General features: G+C 39.2%; 2 protein-coding genes and 1 long non-coding RNA gene across 3 annotated transcripts; 1 reads left to right on the forward strand and 2 right to left on the reverse strand.

The window, feature by feature from the left end:
* Positions 1–481: 481 nt before the first annotated feature.
* On the reverse strand, positions 482–3,716 carry LOC112178611 (receptor-like protein EIX2). Its single transcript, XM_040512130.1, has 2 exons — positions 3,499–3,716; positions 482–3,407 (listed from the first exon to the last, which is right to left on the reverse strand). Exons 1-2 carry the CDS (start codon positions 3,510–3,512, stop codon positions 707–709), a joined length of 2,715 nt encoding a protein of 904 aa, XP_040368064.1. The 5' UTR covers positions 3,513–3,716; the 3' UTR covers positions 482–706.
* A 48-nt stretch (positions 3,717–3,764) lies between these two features.
* LOC112178625 lies at positions 3,765–8,588 on the forward strand. The gene is made up of 2 exons (XR_002927483.2): positions 3,765–4,127; positions 8,262–8,588. It is a non-coding gene; the product is annotated as an uncharacterized LOC112178625 (long non-coding RNA).
* Positions 4,532–6,991, reverse strand: LOC112178612 (beta-amylase 3, chloroplastic). The gene is made up of 4 exons (XM_024316784.2): positions 6,412–6,991; positions 6,068–6,278; positions 5,746–5,856; positions 4,532–5,553 (listed from the first exon to the last, which is right to left on the reverse strand). The coding sequence occupies exons 1-4, from the start codon at positions 6,954–6,956 to the stop codon at positions 4,762–4,764; spliced, it is 1,659 nt and encodes a 552-aa protein (XP_024172552.1). The 5' UTR covers positions 6,957–6,991; the 3' UTR covers positions 4,532–4,761.
* Positions 8,589–18,825: the final 10,237 nt, after the last annotated feature.

Here is an 18,825-nt window from a genome sequence, read left to right on the forward strand (position 1 = left end):
AGTTGGGCTTGGGCTGCACAGGTTTCCTTTTTTTTTTTGTTTCTTTCTGCCGGTTCTGCTGCAAGTGGACTCCGGTGGCTGGTTCGGTTGAATTTTGGCCGGTTCCGGTGGTGATTTTTCAGATTCCGGATTCTGGGGACGAGGTGCAGCTACTAACAAAAGGTGGCCGTGAAGGGTGGACGGGAAGATGGCGAACCGCACAGGAGATAGTTGGATTTTTCTTGGGAGGCCTGTTTGAACACTTCCGGTGCCCGGTTCAGGTTGATTCCGGCCGGTTTTGGGGGTGGTGCTGCCGGTTCTGGGTTCCTAGGATTGAGAGCTTCAAGGTAGGTGGCGGTGGTTTCTGATATTCGAAGGTTACGAATTTAGGGTTTCAGGGTTAGGGCTCGTGCTGATAACGTGTTTTAGGGAATCAGAAATTGAGAGATAATCGCTGTGTATTCTCATTGATAATAGGGGCCTCTTTATATAGAGGATTACAATGCATAGAGATATAATTATACAAGGAAAGAGAATCTCTAGATTCTTCTAATTAAACCTTATTACTACTAGGTCAAGTAACCTAGAGTTTGGATTAAACACAAATAGAGATATCCTTAAACATAAATATTTTGTGTTTCCAAATGATTGTTATACTATAAATTTGAAGAGTTTAAGTATATCTAGCCAGAAATATAAACACTAGAAAAAATAAGTATTATGTAGCTTAGAAACTTTGACAAGTCCTCCGCACTTTTGCCTTGGTTTTGACATAAATCCAATCTTTTGCATTGTCCAAGAATATGAAATAAGCATATCTTCGAGAAGTCTTAAGCAGTAAACTGCCGCAGACCATCCAAAATCCAGTGACAAATCCCAGCACTGCACTAATAAAGATTCCAAGGTTGAGACCATCACTAACCTGTTCTTTGTTATCAATTTCAGTTCCTCTCGCGATTCCATCATCTTGAACTGTTCCTTCTCCTGGACAACTTTGTGTCAGCGGTGGTCCACAAAGTCCAAGATTTCCCATATATTGAGAAGCATTAAAACCCTGAAGTTGGGTGCCTAATGGAATTCTTCCTGACAAGTTGTTGTGTGATAAGTCCAAGACACTAAGAAAGTTTAAGCTCGCAAAACTTGTAGGAATTTTACCAGATATCCGGTTTCTTGACAAATCAAGAGATTCCAACATCTTCATGTTACCAAAGTCTTCAGGAAGCTTTCCCGTCAATTTGTTTCTAGACAGGTTCAGAGAAATCAACTCTGTCATACTTGCTACACTTGGTGGAATTTCCCCAATCAAATAGTTGCTTGAAATGTCAATGCTTCTCAAACGGTGAAGATTTTCCCTAAACTCAATTTCTATTCCCTTCCACACAAGTTCCACAATAAAATCATCAGTTCCAATATCATCAGCCAAAGAGGTTATGTTATTGAAGCAATGTGGCAAGCCTCCTGTAATATTGTTATGAGAGAGGTCCAAAACATGAATGGCAGCTAGACTGCACAGGGAGAAGGGTATGATTCCATTAAACTCATTTGACCGTAAGCGTAGAATCACCAAGTATGTAAGGCTTTGGCCAATCCATGTTGGTATCTTTCCCGACAAGTTATTGTTGCCAAGGTCAACCATAAATAATCCGGTACAGTTCTCTAACGAAGGAAATTCTCCTGAAAAGTTGTTATCATGTAAACGCAATACCCCAATTCCCTGTAGATTGCCTAACGAGCTTGGTATTTTTCCAGATAATTTATTCTTTCCCAAATTCAACACTTGCAATTCTTGAAATTGCATCCAACAATTAGGAAGCTCCCCAGACAATAGGTTCTTAGAAATGTCAAGATACCATAACTCTGGAGCCTGCGTTGCACATAAGGAAGACAAAGGTCCTGAAAACCTATTATTCGAGAGATATAGGCTTTGTAGCATAGGAGAAAATGATGGCAATGCGCCAGAAAATAGATTAGAAGACAAGTTGAGAGAAAGCAAGCTTGTCGATGACAGATTCGGTAGTTTCCCATGGATTTGGTTCATAGAGAGATCTAAGTAATCCAAGCCAGAAAATAGATCCCAAACCTGGATAGGCAATGATCCTGATAGTCCAGCATTAGAGAGATAAAGAGCGGTAAGATTTGTCTGCGTTAGAATCCACTTGAGAAAAGTTGGGCCCACCTTGCAAGAGGACATATCTAACGTAGTAAGTTGAAATGGTGGATTCCAATCAGAGCTCAGGTTGATAGAGAAATGGTTATTAGAAATGGCTAGAGACTGTAAACGAGAGAGGTTCAAAAAGTGGGCTTCTGTTATGACACCACTCAAAGAATTTCCGGAGAGAAATAATGTTTCAAGGCTAGAGAGTTGCCCGACACTCTCGGGTAAAGACCCATTTACTTGATTGCTGTCAAGATATAACACTCTTAACTTTGAAAAACGTTTCAAATCTGGCCAGGACCCCCAAAATTGGTTAAAACCCAAGTCCAAGGTCTCAAGTGTGTTCTCAGCACAAGACAAGGTTTTAACAGAGTGCTCAATGTTTTCAGATAATTGGTTGTGATATAAGATCAACGACTCTAAGCTGCATAAGTTTTGAAAGCCTTTTGGTATCCCACCTTCAAGTTGATTGGAAAAGAGATCAATATGGACAAAGTTGCTGCTGACATTGGCTATCCAATAAAATATTGAAGAATTAAGATGATTGTGAGAGAGGTCAAGCAGTTGAAGAGAGGTGGAAGAATTAATAAAGGAAAGTGATCTTAGATTGACATCATGAAGGTTACACTGGGATAACTGAAGCTCTGTCAGTAAAGTGAGCTTGCTTAAAGATAGTGGCCAATTCACAACCTTTGACAAATCTAGATATGACATGTTCAGGTATCTCAAGGAAGAAAGATGAGATAACCACTCAAGATTTTCAGAACTAACAACTTCGTTACCGTACAGATCAAGAGTGTGCAAATTAGAGAGGTTTCCAAGTTGGGGAGGAACAGGTCCACTGAAATTAGCACCTGCAAGTTTGAGTTCTTTCAATTGACTCAAAGAGCCAATGAACTTAGGAATGATCATTCCTCCAAAATCATTATAACTGAGGTCCAAGTAATTTAGATATCGCAATTCAAGTAGTGAAAGACTAATTTCACCTCTTAAAGGAACTTCTGTATAATTGAAATATCTAAAGGAGAAATCAAGTCTGGTGACATGACCTGTTTGGTTGTTACACGCTATTCCTCTCCACTTGCAGCAATCTTTCTTGTTTTCCCAGGAGGCAAGAGCATTGGACTCATCCACAAGGCCTTGTTTGAACTGGAGAAGAGCATGCCTTTCACTCTTCAAGCACATAATGTTGTTGGAGCTTCCAACACTTGAACAACAAATAGCAGAGGCAATGGCCAGGCACACAAGCCCAACCAAAACATAATGCTTAGACCTGATTATGGTGAAAAACATGATTATGAAGATGATATGCAACCTGCAAAGTGAAATATATATAGTTGAAGCAAAAGGATTTTGGAAACTACACATGTATAATCATGGAAACAGCAATGGAGTTGCTTCAGTCCATTCCAAAGCAAGTCTCTGGAAATTGGTTGACTTTATTGACAAAATTTGGAAAATGGTTCTTTCTTCATTGGTTACTAGTCTCTGTCTTACATTATGATAGAAGATGACCCAGCACAACTTATATGACTATTGCTGGGGATGCTTATCATGTGGGGATGCGTATATGACTAGTCTCAGTTTTGTACCATCATTCTTTGTTTCTCTCCGTTTTGAATGAATACTAGTTTTTGTGATATTAAAAAAAAAAAAAAAAAAAAAAAAAAAAAAAAAAAAAACTGGAGCCCAAAGCCCTTAAGTTCTCTTCTAAAATTGAGAAAACTCGCTTACCGTATTTGTTATTTTGTTTTGTAGAGGCAACAGTCTGGTTCAGACAGTTGTAGTGGCAACAGTCTTCTCTGCCGTTTCCGGCTGGTTTTCTCTCACTTCCCGGAATTCCATTCTTTTCAAATTTTAACAAATAATTTTGTGAATCAGGTACGGCTTCATGTTTGGAAGAGAATCTGCTCGCAAAGAGCTTGGAAGCTTAATCGAAGACCTTCGCCGCCAGAATCCCAATTCCGATCCACCTCATTCCTGACTTCATTGGGTACTTCCATTCTCTCACTCACTCACATAGTTATTTCTTTACTAAAGAATTTTAATTGGGTGTGCTTGGTTGGGTTTAATGTGTGCTCTTGTTGCAACTGAATGTAAAATTGATTCAAAACTAAAAGGGTTTCGTTCACTGTTAATGCCAAAAGCAGAGGACTTGGGGTAGAATTACAAGACTTGAGTAAAATCCCAATGCTGTAAGATTTAATATGAGTCTTCCATTTCCAGTACTATACCTATATTGAAACAATAAGCAAAGAAAATAGAGATTAGTGATTATATATTGGAAGTTGTAGATGCTTCACTAAGAAACATGAATGCATATTACTCGACACATGGGACTAGATTGACAACTATTCTCAAGAGTCATTTGAACATCCCCTAAGCTAGATGAAAACCTGGTTTGAATGAACATCAATTGACCATTCAGGTAATGGAGACATATACAGGGAATTGTTTAACCATCATAGGCCTTTGCATCTGATGCCAAGTATGGTTTGCTTATAATTAAGTACTCCTTTAATCCCTCACTCTCTCCCTAGCGATTTTTTTTTTCTCGCTATATTACAGTAATTAACTTTCTACTCAGATACTCTGTTTGTACATAAAGATGCACTTAAGCAAATTTTCTACACAAGAACAGTTTCCTTTTCTTCCTGCACATTCTTTTCTTTGATAAAACGGACAAAAAGGTCGGTGCCAGTGGAGTCGCACTCTGACAGCCTTTCATTCCGGCCACCTTCAGCCATGCCTTTCACAAATTCAACCATGTTCCGCCAGTTGTCCCCTTCGAACAATCTCTTATTCAATCTTAGGTATGTGAAAGCACTCAACGCATTGCCGGAATCTGATCTGCTTGTGGCCAAAACTTGTCCATATGCACCAGAATCATACCTCTCCAGTGCATTCTCTCCTGCAAGTTCTATTCCAGCACTCTTGGTTGCCATCTTTACTTGCCGGACTAACCCCTCAGGAGAGCAATTTGCATTGTCAGGCTGTTCTCCATCTTTCATTTCCATGCAGGTGAAGTTTAATACAACCCCATGTTTGCTGAACATTTTTGCTGTTGGTATGTAACCATCTCTAAGTCTAGTATTATAGTAGCCAGCAGTTAATTCAGCAGCATGGGATCTTGTTCTGTAGTGCCAATGAATCCCAGCTACCTTTCCAGATAGTTTAGCTCCAGTTCCTTGGAACACTCCTTTTGCAGCTGCCAGGAGTCTATCTCCGTGCCTTAATAGCTTCTCTGAGTACCATTCGAGGAAGAACTGTCCATACTCGGTATTCCAGGTTCCATCTCTTTTGAAAAATCCGGTGTCTTCAGGGAACTGATTGTACTGGCCGGAATCATGGGGTCCAGTCCTTCCCCAATCTCTCTTTCCTTGTGCCTCTGCTGATGCTTCCAGGGAAGCTTTCATGTACTGTGACAAAAAACCTTGTTTAGAAATAACATATATACCAATTTTTTTATTTAGAAATAACATATATACCAATATTCTCTACAATCTTTTAGGTGCCTTTATGATCGATTTTGATATGATCCAATTTAGGGCCATTTTGTTGGTAGCATAATATAAAGTTAAAATAAAACTCCTTTTATTTACAATGGTTACCTTGTCATAGCATTGAAATTCTCCAATTCCGGGAAACTTCCATGTTCCATTGCTCTCTGGATAAGCAGGATATCTGAGTTCACCACAAGGACCCATACCGACTTGAATTTCCTGCAGAAATAGTTGAAATTGAGTCTAACCTTCCTTATAAACTCAACTTTATATTAAGAGTAAAAAATTAATATTGATTGATTTACTACCAAGTTGTCTTAATTAATTTGCTCTGTTTAATAGTTTCTTTCTTGGAACACTTGCAAATATATCTGTGTTTAATTGTTTAGCACATCAATTGGAGTTAACATGTTTGTTGCAAGTATCTTACCACAATAACGTCTCCCAAGTAATCTCTGAATCTGTCATGGAAGCTCTTCATGTAGTCGGTGTAAACCTGGATGGGCGTTCTTCCTCTGAGAACAGGCAATGAATCACAGCCCAAGGATATGTACTCAGGATTCCTTCTGCCAGATTTGTCTGTGTACACAAGGTCAGGGTTCTTGCTTATCTCTTCAAGCACCCATGGAGGCAGTGGAATACTGAAAATTCAAAAAAATGATTGTTTAGCAAGTAAATCAGCTCATAAAACTACACATAATTTCTTTCTACTCCTAATTATTTCTTGATCTATATCCCGAACCACTATAGAGATTAAGTTTAAACATGTCATACCTGCATGAGTCTCCAACATTTCCTCCACACTGATGGAAAGACATGACAACTTGAATCTTCAAGCCATGCTTTTGGACCAAGTTCACAAGCTCAGCATACCCTTCCCAGTTGTACTTGGAAGGTCCGTCTTTCTCGACCAATCCCCACCAAGCATCCACCATAACTCCTTCTACTCCTGCATTCTTCAAAGCCATCAAACTCACATTCATTGCTCTTGGCTTGTTCAAATGCCCTCCATGCGTCACTGTGTCTAGTGGAAGCATCACATACACAGGCACCTTCTTGGAGTCGTTGTTATTGCTGCTATGAGCTATATTTGGGAGTGCATGAAGCAACTCCCTCGGGAGATCATCAGTGGTGGTGCTCACCCTGATTCTTTCCTGGAAGAGCTGTGCTTCTTGCAGGGAACTCTTTGCCCGGATGCGGCATGATGGCTTGATTTGCGCAAAACAAACTACACCGGAGGACTCATCGGAGCTCTTCAGGCTTTTGGAGTACTCTTTAAGATTAATGAAAGACGTTGAAGAACGAAGCGTTAACGTCATTTAATTTTCTGTGAGTTTGGAAGAGGAGAGAGAAAATGTGATGAGAATGGTGAAGGGTTGTGTGCCTATTTATAAAAATAGATTCCCTGTTTAAGCAGTGTTTGAAGGAGACAATGTTGGTGGGCTCTTGTTTAAAAGTGAAAAAGTGCAAAAGATCAAAATTAGTCAGCCTCACTTTTCTAAGTCATGTTCACTCCATACGTGGCTACACCTCTTCCATTCCTATCAATATTCTGCATCAGCATAACATTTGAATCTTAGCGGAAAAAAATTTCAAATTTTTAAGGGACATACAGGTGACCTCTGAGAAAACTATAACGTTACTAAGTAGAAAATTTAGTCATATATTAATCGCTTAACCTATTTTTGAATTGAATAGAGAACTTAGATATTTTAGAAAGCTCAACGGTTGAAGCTGTAACAGACAGGCATGCATCTTAAGCCGGATATTCAGATGCTTGATGAAATATCTTGAGCTGATGAATCATATATACTCTTTCTGATATTTTCAACAATACACCTGTTATTTGCATCTGTCATATTCTAAGTTTTTTTTTTTTTTTTTAAGCCTAGTCACTCGTCCGTAAAACCGTGTCGAGCAATTGAATGGAAGTTATTGTTTGGATGGATACAGTCATTAACCAACTCCTGCTTATATTGATTTTATCCAGAAATATATTTTGAACAAAATCTGGGTTTTCATGCTCTAGCTAGCCAAATTATCTTCAACCTTTGTTCTCAGAATTTTGCAAAAGATATGCATGGTATAATGCATTCTAGCTAGGTTTATCTTGCTTTGCAGAATGAGGTTCTTCTTTGTGAAATGTTTATTTATTAGCTGGAAAACAAGAGAAAGTTACTGAGCCATAACAATTCTATCCCTGAAATCAGCATTTTTGTTAGGTGAAGTTAAAACAAAGACCAAGAAAATATACTACATATCACTTGTTGTGAACTTGTGATAAGTATTGGGTGGTTTTGTTTGTCACAGTGTAGCAAACCCCACAAATTAGCTAGGGTCTCTTTGGTATAAGTTCTCTCCTACACACTGCAAATATTTTTGTGGATCACAAAATATCTCAGACTTGGAAATTTTCTTGGGTTGAGTTGGTTTAGGATAAGAAGTTCTGCTCCTTTGGGCGGAATAGCATGTGGTTGTAACAAAGTCCTGCTTTCGTTTTTCATTCTCTTGGAGTCTCTCTCTCTTATTCCCCATTCAAACTCAACCCTCTTCGGTCATTTGGCATTTCTTTCATTTTTCAATATTTTTGTTGCATATTTCTCTAATTGACTGATTCCCTCCAGATTGCATTCTTTCGGAAAAGCTTTAGTTGCCCACGCCTCCCTCTCGCAATCGGACCACCAGCGAGCAGGTGATGTGTAATTGTGAGCGAGGGAGGCATATACGACTACCCCATCTCAATCACATTGTCAGCAAGTTAGCAACCGCGTGATGACTAGATATGAAAATGAGCTATGTGCGTATGACTGTTTCATCTCCAAGAATTTTTGGTATATTGGACCAGTTTTGTATTGTATAGGATCAAAAGCTGAATATGTATGTCTCGCTATACTTTCCTTATTCCCACTACAGTTCTGAAACCAAGCTAATGATGAGAACTTTGGAATCAAGTGTAAACTGTTGATTTACTGTATCAACTTATCAACCTAAATTTGATGCATATTTACCATTCTATATATTAGAAGTGAGTGTCATTGTTACTCTTGGAACTGAATCAGTAGTAACTATGTACTGCTGACAAGGACAGTGAAATGCATTGCTAAGGACAGTTTAAGTATGCATGAGTTTTTGAAGTTGGTCCGTTCGTCTAAGTTTGGTCGATTCTTGCTAGCTAAGAAAAAAGAGATTAATTCGAATATCTCCCGGGATCTTGATGTTGATACTTTCCTTGAGGGCCGTGTACTCGTTAGGTCTACCATTACTACTTTTGTGGAGGTTATGAAACCTTACCCCCTTCAACGTTTTCACTCTCTCCTCCTTTCTCTCAATTCATAACGAGACTAAGAAGAAACCCTAGAGAAATTACAAGGCAAAAGAAGCCAAAAAGAAAGGGAAAAGGGACTTGTTAACAACTATGTTTGAGAGAGAACTGATTGAGAAATTGAATTCAAAACCAAATGTAAGAATTGTTAAAACATTTTGAATTTGAATTGTAAGACAGGGAGATCAGATGGTAATTAACAAGTGGGTTCACCTTTTTATCATTTCATTTCTTGCTTGTCAGCCAAAGTTTCTTCACATTCATGCCCAAAAAAATGCTCCTCCAATTTAGAAGACATAATGGGATACTGGGATCATTTTTTTTTTTGGTTTCCTTGTACAAACGAAACTAAAGCAAAGGGAAAAGAGATTCAAACTCTAGCATTTGAATACATTGTGTTGTACAGAAATAAAACATCTGCAAGACTACCTAATTTCATTGACAAACGTAACATATATATCCTCCCAATGCAATGAAATTAGGTCGTGTAGGTAACTATGACAAAACAAGTAGATGGAATATTAAGGACCCCATTGGCTTGGTGTGTTTCACACTTGGTACTACACAATGGAGCTATGATTGTCTTCATCGATGGTGGCTAGTAGTGCAAATGTGTACTGCCCCCCCCCCCCCCCCCCCCCCCCCCCCTCCTGAGTTTGATGCTTCATAATATTGCAAAGCTTGAAGCTTGTGGTTCTCCATTTCTGATGTTTACATTTCCCTCACAACCTGGCTCTTTGCTTTGCTTAATTTGTGTGGCACCAAACCAATTTCTCATTATCAATTGCATATTGTTGACGTGTAACAGATGTGGCAAACCAATTGTTAGCTTTCCTTTACTCATTAACCAACAAAAGAAAAACAGATAATTGAGATGCCAAGGATTCGAGGGTCTTTGATGCTCAAGTAGGACTTGTTGATGCTTCTAAGAGAGACCAACATTGGAGCAAGATCGAGTAACAATCTTTTCTAACTTCCATTCCCCGCAAATCCCCAAACGTTAATGAGAATCCTTCATTTCCATCTACTAGAAGGAATATAGGAATTGCATTCCCAAAAAAAATCATTCTACAAACTAAACGGACCAAAGTCTTGATTACGAAGGAGAAAATCTTAGACATCACTGTTGTACACCGTGATCTTACAGTAACTCAAGTAGTTGTGTGCTAATCATGTAAATGAGTACGAAAGAAGGTTTCATTAAAAAAGTTATTAACCTCGCAACCAATTGTTGCTTGGACTAGTTTTTACTTAATTATTGTTTGTTAGGGTTTTTTTTTTTCAAATACTTATTGTCGTGTATTACAAATCCAAAGGTTATGAATTCAGGATTGTGATTTGTATGTGACCATATTACTCTATAAATTAAGTTTTAAAGTTCATTGTATAATATACAACACACCTGCTAAGATCAAATTCAAAACAAATCTTACTATGTAGACAAAATCCAAGCAGAGAATTCAATAACATATTAATTCCTTAGTTCCTTAGCTTCTGTTTCTTTCTCGTGATATTTAAATTTTGAATTACTACTCAATGTTCTCCCATAATTAGGCTCTCTTAGCAACCGTAAGAATGCTAGTTGGAAAACCTATAATCTTAGTAGTGCTTTGCATTAATTATTCTATTAATCCTTTTAGATATGAAGCAGCATGAGTCCCTAAATCCTAGAGGGATGGCATCCACATATCAAGCAGGATTTAAATCTTATAGTTATTATGCATCAGCAACCATAGAACATAGTCACAAATAGTACGTGGAGGACAAATAAGCGCTTTTTTGAGTTTAGAAGATACAAAGATCTAAAACTTGAAAATATCAAGTACAGCTATAACTCTATTATACAAAGATCTTAGTACTAGAAAAAAAAATGTTGTAGGAGAATTGTAATTGTGTTTATTATTGATAATAGTAGCCCTTTATATAGGGAGTTACAAGGTACACAATAGGTAATAGAATCCGAATACAATTGAATACCTAGAACACTTTCCTATTACAACTCTAAACCCTAGTTTATAGAAGCACACATTATGTCGACAACTTTCAACACTCCCCCTTGTGCCGCTCAAACTTGGTGATGACGCTTTGATTGTTATCTCGTTAAAAACCTTGCCAGATAACAAAAACCCTGTGGGACAAAAATAACCCTGGTCGAAGGACAAAAAGAGCACAACAAGTCCTTCACTCTTCGAGATCGAACATGTAGACATCATGCCTCCCCCTGATTGCTACAATCATGGGAGTTCGGACAACTTTCTCAATCTGATGCTCTTCACATGTTTCTCGAAGGTGGATTTTGGTAACGACTTAGTAAATAAGTCCGCTACATTATCCTCTTATCGGATTTGGTTCACTTCAATATTTAGAAGTGCTTGTTGTCATTTTGATGGAGGGGAGGAGGAGCACGGAAGGTGGCATTTTGCCTTGTGGGGTCCGATCCCATACTTCCATCATTTACAGACGACCATGGGAGTGCATTTTTGACTTTATCAAAATGCCTAAGCATCTATTGACACAGTATACAAGTTCTGAATCTAGACAAAACCGTGTTCTCCCAAGGTCCTTCCTCTCAAACTCAGATTTCAGGTGTTCAGCAGTTTCCCTTAACTCTCAAAGGTTTCAATTATGTTTATCAACATAAACCGCGACAATTGCAAATCCGAAACTTGTCATGGAAACGCGTGGGCATAGTTCATCATATCCCTTCCCAATCAAGTAGTCATTTTAGTGAGCATTTCAACCTCATTGCAAATACGCTCCGTGGTCTAGAGCCACTTGACTTGGGTAAATGAAGTCCACAAGAACCTTCATTATATTCCGTATCTAGATCCCCATAGAGATACGTAGTGACCACATTCGTAAGCTGCATATGTTCAGTTATTTGGAAACAACCAAACTGATAAGGTAGTGGAGTGCAATGACATCCATTACGGGAGAATATGTCTTCTCGTAGTCGATTCCAGGGTGTTGTGAGAAACCTTGCGCCATAAGGCGAGATTACCATCTTTTTTTCTCATCACGCTATCTAACGAAGACCTATTAATGTCAATAGGTTTTATGTTAGGAGGTGTTGGCATCTCAGGCCCGAAATCCTTCCTATTCGTTAGTGAATCCAATTCAACCTGGATCGCATCTTTCCATTTAGGAAAATTTTCTCTATGTTGGCATTCTTCAACGGAGTAAGGTTCGATGTCATTGGTCTCAACAATTCCACGTCCTCATGTACACTAGTGTAGTTCGTAGAGATCTCTATATTCTCAGGAATTGGTTCTAACATTGAGGCATCCCCCAACGATGTCTCTTGGACATAACCACAATCCAAAATAATCTCATGAGACGGATTTTGAGTATCAATGATCAATGGATCAAGTTGTGCCAAACTCGCTCTCTTCTTAGGGCGAGAATCCATCTAACCTATGGGTCTCCTACTCTCTCTAGCGGAACCCATGGCCTATGACACCATTATGCCACCTTTGTGGCGTCACCATTCCACCATCCATGGTAGTGGCGCAGTACCCATCTTCTCTGGATGGCACCATGTCCTCTTGTGAGGACATCAACGCTTGCAGACATGTTTACAGCAGGTATATGTGATCTCGTCACTTTTAGGGGATCAAGATGAGACATAGTGGGGACAGACCACGACAATTCATGTCGTTCCTATTGAACATTGACGTTCTAATCTCCCCCTAACGACTAGAAGACTGTCTCATCAAAGTGACAATTCGCAAATCCAACGAAATAGAGATTGCATGTCAAGGGTTCTACATAGCGGACTTATAGTTGGAGACTCATGTCCAACAAATATATATATATATATATAAATATATATATATAAATATATATATATATGTATTCGTTGCAATGACTCGTGTTGATGCGCTGTGGCAGCACAATTGGCACATGAACCGCACACTCAAATATGCATAAGTACGAGATATTAGACTCGAACTCAGTCACTAGCTGTAACGCAAATAAAAGTGGAGTGGCTGCTATGAGTCGTAGACGAATTAGCATAGCTGCATGCGATATTGCATAACCCCGAAATATTTGTGCGCATTACCAATGTCTGGGCTACCATCGTAGTCATTTAACGGTGCCTTTTCTGTGAGACCAATTGGGTGTGTACATGGAAATATGATACTTGATATCAATACCCAATGATATGCAATAGTCATTGAAAATTTTCGATGTAAACTATCTAGCATTGTCAAGTGGAATTGACTGAACGGGATGATCCGGGTAGTGAGCCCGTAGCCATATGATATGTGCTAGGAGTGTAGTATAAGCAGCATTACGAGTGGATAATGGCACAACAAGTGACCAGGTGTTTGCGTATCGACCAACACCATAAAACATCTATACGGTCTGCAAGTTGGTTGATCAAATCCACAGAATTCCCTTAGATTCTTTGTAAGAATGGAATTATTTCCTCAATCTCCTTTGCATAGGATGGTCTCAATCCTAAATAACAAGCTTTACAGAACGAAACATGGGCCTTATAATCAACCAATGAAGGTTTTGGTTAAGCCACAATGTCACAATGGACTTGAGAAGTAGGGAGAGGAGTTGAATAAGGGTTTATGGCGTCAATGCCATATATTTGCCCTAGGGGGTAGGCGGCGCCGGCCATGTGTGGCCAGTCTATGCACAATCATGGCGCCATGAGGCGCATGTGCAGCTCCTAGAACCAATTCTTGGTTCTTACTTTTCTTCGCTCTGAAAATGGATGTCCTTGTAAAATCTTTAATACACGGATCATTATGCCAAAGTCTATATGTGTCAAAATCCCATAAGTCATCTCTCATGACATGGTTGGATTCAATAACTCAAATAGTGATTGCATACAACCCACTAGAGCGACACATAAGTTTCTCTAATACTCGTTTATGTTCATAGTCATTAGAAGTGATGCAAATGAACTCTGTCCATTCTCATAATGTGTTTCCACATGAAAACCATTGGCTCTTATATAATAAAGTCTGAATTAAGGTATGTCCAAGACATTAAGTAAAAGAATTGACACGTTATTAATAGCCAATGATTACATCAAAGTTTCCAAAATCTAATCCAAAATAAAATCAAACTAAGACACATTGTAGTCACTCTATCCGTTTGGTAACTCCAATCAAATATGACCAGGAAAGTAGAGAGATGTTGGTGGAGCGAGGCTCTCTTAAGTACCAATAATCTCAATGACTTTCCTAGACATCACATTTTATTGGGTCCACCACATAAGAAAGAGTTAATACAATTGTCATTTATTAACAAATGCATATTGCCATTACAAAAGTTCTTGGAAAAATAAAAGGACTAATCTAATCAAAGTCTGCTGCATCCTTGTGCACTTCATCTTCAGCTTTGAAGTCCTCTATGGTGAGATTGACATCTTCACTATCTTCTTCTTCTTCTGCAAGGTACACTTCTTGCTCTCTCAAGTCCCTGTATGCCTTGTATCTTGCAGCTAGTTGCTCGCTTGCCTTGCATTGCTTGAACCAATGCTCAATTGATCCATATCGATGACACTCATCATTGTGGTTGCCTCCCCTTAATTGAGGTGCATGTTGCGGGCGTTCTCTAGGAGGGTTGGTGCCACCACCACGACCCATGGCGCCACCATTACGGCTAGGGATACCACGACCCACTCTCCCACGTGTGGGGTTACCACCACTTGTATCCACACCAAACTTGCTGTTTCCTTCCTGGTTAGGGCGGTTATATGGGCCCATACGTCCCTCATGTCCCCCTTTCTTAGGGTACCGCTCCTTGCGCCCTCATTTGGGTGCATTATAATTCGCCTCATGAATGCTCTTAGTTCCAATGGGCCTTGAATTATAATTCGTCACAAGCATGTTGTCATGTTTCTCAGCTACAGATATAACATAGATAAGCTTATGAAACCTCGTGATTCGTCCAACATTGACTTTTGTACGGTATTGCTTTGATACCACAATGGCTGAAACAAGGAAGGTGGAGAGAGTTTTCTCAATTTGCTCTTGCTCTGTGACAGGTTGTCCACAAAACCTCAACATGGACTGTATGCGAAGAGCTTCTGAATTATATTCAGCTACAGACTTGAAATCAGCAAAGCGCAGATTGTTCCATTGAACCTTCAAGTCAGGGAGGAGGGAATCTTGGACATTGCCAAAACGCTCTTCTAGCGCTACCCATAGCTCTCTTGCATCCTTGATCGACATATACTCTAATCTGAGTGCCTTGTCCATATGTCGTCGCATCAAGATAATTGCTTGAGCATGCTTTGTAGGTGTTCGCACGAACACAAGATCCGGGTTAGGTGCCTGGATTATGGGTAATATTCCCTTTGAAGTGAAATGGTTCCCAACATCGGTTACCCAACTGTGGTAATCCAAGCCTGTTGAGTCAAGCATGGGAAAGTCGAGTCTAGGTTCATTCGACATCCTGAATATAGGAAGAGAAAATATATTAGTTTCGGAGTTAAACTTCCACGAAAACTAAAACAATAAGATTTCCGAGCTATGCTACCAAGAAATCAATTTCCAAGAATCTCTTTTGGATTAGACCAAACAATGATGTTTTAATATGGTCACAATTTGATGCTTGTGGACGCTCTTAGTCCAAGCATTATAAACACTCTTAGTTCATACGAACGCTCTTAGTTCGTTTAATTACGAACACTCTTAGTTCGTTAAGCGTGAATCCCCACAATTCCGCTTTGTTAAATACTAAAAACTACACATGTTCATATATTCATATATTCCAAAATTTGCAGAAAATAAAAGGAATTTAAATACAAGAAAGCAGCAACCTTAATTATAAAAACTTACGTGATTGTTCTTGGTTTGAAGACACGCGCATGTTGATGCAGGCGTGTAGCTAAATTAGGATTGCCGGAATCTGGTCGGAAATTGGCAGTTGGTGGGCTGCCATTCTCCCTTCTTTCTTTCCTTTTTTTTCTTCTTTTTTTTTTTTTTTTTTTTTCAGGCCCAAGCCTGCTTTCCCCCCCCCCCCCCCCCCTTTCCTTTTTCTTCTTTTTTTCTTTCCGGGCCCACTCTTTCCCCTTCTTCTTCTATGCGCCTTCTTCTGTTTTTTGGTTTTTTTCTTCGCTGGCAGAAGGTGTGCAACTTCGGCAGGGCGCGGCAGCAGGTGTGCAAGGACGCAGGCAGACCGCGGGCTGCTGGGCTTGCGGCAGCAGGTGAGCTGGGCAGTGCAGCTGTAGGGAGGCCTGTGGGCTGGTGCGCGGCAAGGGCAACAGGAGGCTAGGGTTTTCAGGTAAGGAGGGCTGCGGCAGATTTTGGTGTTTCGGGTTTTTGGGGGTTTTTTTTTTTTTTTGCTAGGGTTAGAACTTGTGCTGATAACATGTTGTAGGAGAATTGTAATTGTGTTTATTATTGATAATAGGAGCCCTTTATATAGGGAGTTACAAGGTACACAATAGGTAATAAAATCCGAATACAATTGAATACCTAAAACACTTTCCTATTACAACTCTAAACCCTAGTTTGTAGAGGCACACATTATGTCAACATCCTTCAACAAAAAAAACTTAGTACCAGATTTTTTTTTGAAAATATCTTCTAGAATAAGATATTTCTTCATGGAAATTTGGAATTGAGGATCTGTTTTTAAGGTACTGCTATTTTATTGATAGAGAGACCTAGCAATGGAGGGGAACATTTACACAATCTTCTGTACCTAGCTATCCCTTTCACATGTCTCTGTTACATTTCCAAATTACTGACTGTATTATAAGTTATGAACCAGGAGAATCCTCCCCCAAAAACTCATCCAAAATGAATGTACTAGCAAGGTCTGCAAGCCTATAAGTGACACCATTCGCTTCCCAGAAGACATGTCTAAGAATAATAAAATTGAAAGCATGCATATAATGTTTACAATCATTCAAAATTATTAACACCAATCTCAAACAAGTCTTCATCTTCTCTGGTAAGGGCATTTAACACCATAGCATACAATCACTTTCAAACTCCACTTCGCTCCATTGTTGATGTATAGCGACTAGCATCCCCGCATGCAAATTGCTTCAGTCCCAGCCTTCAAATCTTTTAGTAAATAGGATTTGTTTTTAGCTAGTAGATATAAAAAAAAATTAAATGAAAAATTAAATGAAAATTAAATAGCATAGTAGATCGATGAATGTATTCCAATCAAAGAAACTTTTTGCAACTAAGGACCAAGATTCCCTTAAGAAAAAAAAAAAAGAGCACCAATATGGATTATGAAAAATTTTCAGTAATAAAAAATTAAATTCATAGATACATATAATAATAGAATTACCTGTAAAGAAACTTCAAACTTAAATATCAATAAAGACTATGCTGTGATGAGGTTAAGCACTTGGACGTGTTTTGGGCAGTGGACGAGGCTTTAGGGTCTTGCCGTGAGCTCGATACAAAAATGAAAAAAAAAAAAAATCAATAGAGCACCTAGGCCTTCTAATTTCTAAACCTTCTGTCCATTTACTAAACACTAGCAAATTGGAGCTGCTAAATCGTTAAAATCGGATTATGGGAGAACAAACAAGGTTGGTGCTATTAAGCAAAGTGATGGAGTGATGCACCCTATTGTCTATATCATTTTTTTTTTCTGGGATGCTTTGAATGACGATTATTTGTTGGTGAAAATGCATATATTTTTATTTTATTTTTTACGGTAAGCTTTTATTGACGATTTTTTTCTTCTATTTTAAAAAGATGATCAAATGATTTCACTTATACCCCATGTGACTCAAACCCATGACCTAAATCATAGGTAGTGGATGCTCTAACCACAGAACTTTTACTGATGATTGTTCTATCAGCAAAACTGTATCTATATTTTATTGTTTTACTGTAATCTTTTGCCGCCGAAGTGTTCTAAGGTAGGGGGGCATCCCTTTTATTTTATTATATATATATATATATATATATTTTGTTTATGGTAGAATTTTTCTAGTGGAGATGTAATCAACAAAAGGTGTGTTCGTCTTTTAATTATTGCTTTTTGGGAGGTTTGTGGTTCACTATCCACCGCTATCATGTTTTTGTTTTTTTTTTTTTTTTTTTTTGGGGGGGGGGGGGGATTCAGGGGCGTGCTTAATGCGACATCACCGTAGTGAACAAACTGAGACAATCACACTCCATTGACCAAAGATTCATTCATCCGCCAATCATCTTAATTCCCCATTGTTTAAGACGTTTTTGCTAACAAATAATTTGTCAAAAAAGACGTGTCTCTTCTTAATTAATTTTTGTGGGAGGACTTTGCTGACAAATACATCGCCGTTAAAGTTCCTTTCAAAATTGTTTTGGAGAACTTTACCGTCAAATAAGTTGCAAACCTTTTTACCATTGAGACCTTTGCCTAAGAATTTCGTTGGCTTTTTTTAGGACATAAAAAAAATGTCTCGACCTAGCAGAGCTCTGCTAGGGTTGGGAGAGCGCCGCCTTCGGGTTTGGCCTCTCTGTACCTCTCTCCGTCATGTATGGAGTACAACTACGACGTCCCTTTTGGGATCGCCCAAATCAAGGCAGGGTTTTGCCGTGTCTTCTCTTTCGCAGGATTCTCCTGCGCCATCGTGGCTCATAGGACTGGGGACCTGGTCTTTTCTGGAGCGATTGCCTTGTGCGGTGCAGGACTGTGCAATCTCAGGGGTGCCATCAAGTTTTGGTGGCTCGTCTAGGCCACGGCGTGCGCGGCTCAAAGGATTTGAGATGCAGGCAGATCTGGTTCAAGCATGGCAGCTGCGTTTGACGGGTTGGGTTTTGCCCGGGTCAGGTCAGATTTTGTTCAAGTCCCTTCATGGCTGTTTTCCGGCTGACCGGCGTCTACTGGTATGGGAGCAAAGTCAACTTGTGATTCCAATTCCGTTTTGCTCGTCTGTTTTC

The sequence above is a fragment of the Rosa chinensis genome, chromosome 7, assembly GCF_002994745.2.
Source record: "Rosa chinensis cultivar Old Blush chromosome 7, RchiOBHm-V2, whole genome shotgun sequence".
NCBI classification, from domain to species: Eukaryota; Viridiplantae; Streptophyta; class Magnoliopsida; order Rosales; family Rosaceae; genus Rosa; species Rosa chinensis.

Excerpts from the sequence above, each read along its gene's own strand:
- LOC112178612 (XM_024316784.2), bottom strand. The coding sequence starts at position 6,956 with ATGACGTTAACGCTTCGTTCTTCAACGTCTTTCATTAATCTTAAAGAG. Across the intron at positions 6,279-6,411 it reads AATGTTGGAGACTCATGCAG|TATTCCACTGCCTCCATGGG; the intron begins GTATGACATGTT and ends TTGAATTTTCAG. Across the intron at positions 5,554-5,745 it reads AATTTCAATGCTATGACAAG|TACATGAAAGCTTCCCTGGA; the intron begins GTAACCATTGTA and ends TTTTTGTCACAG.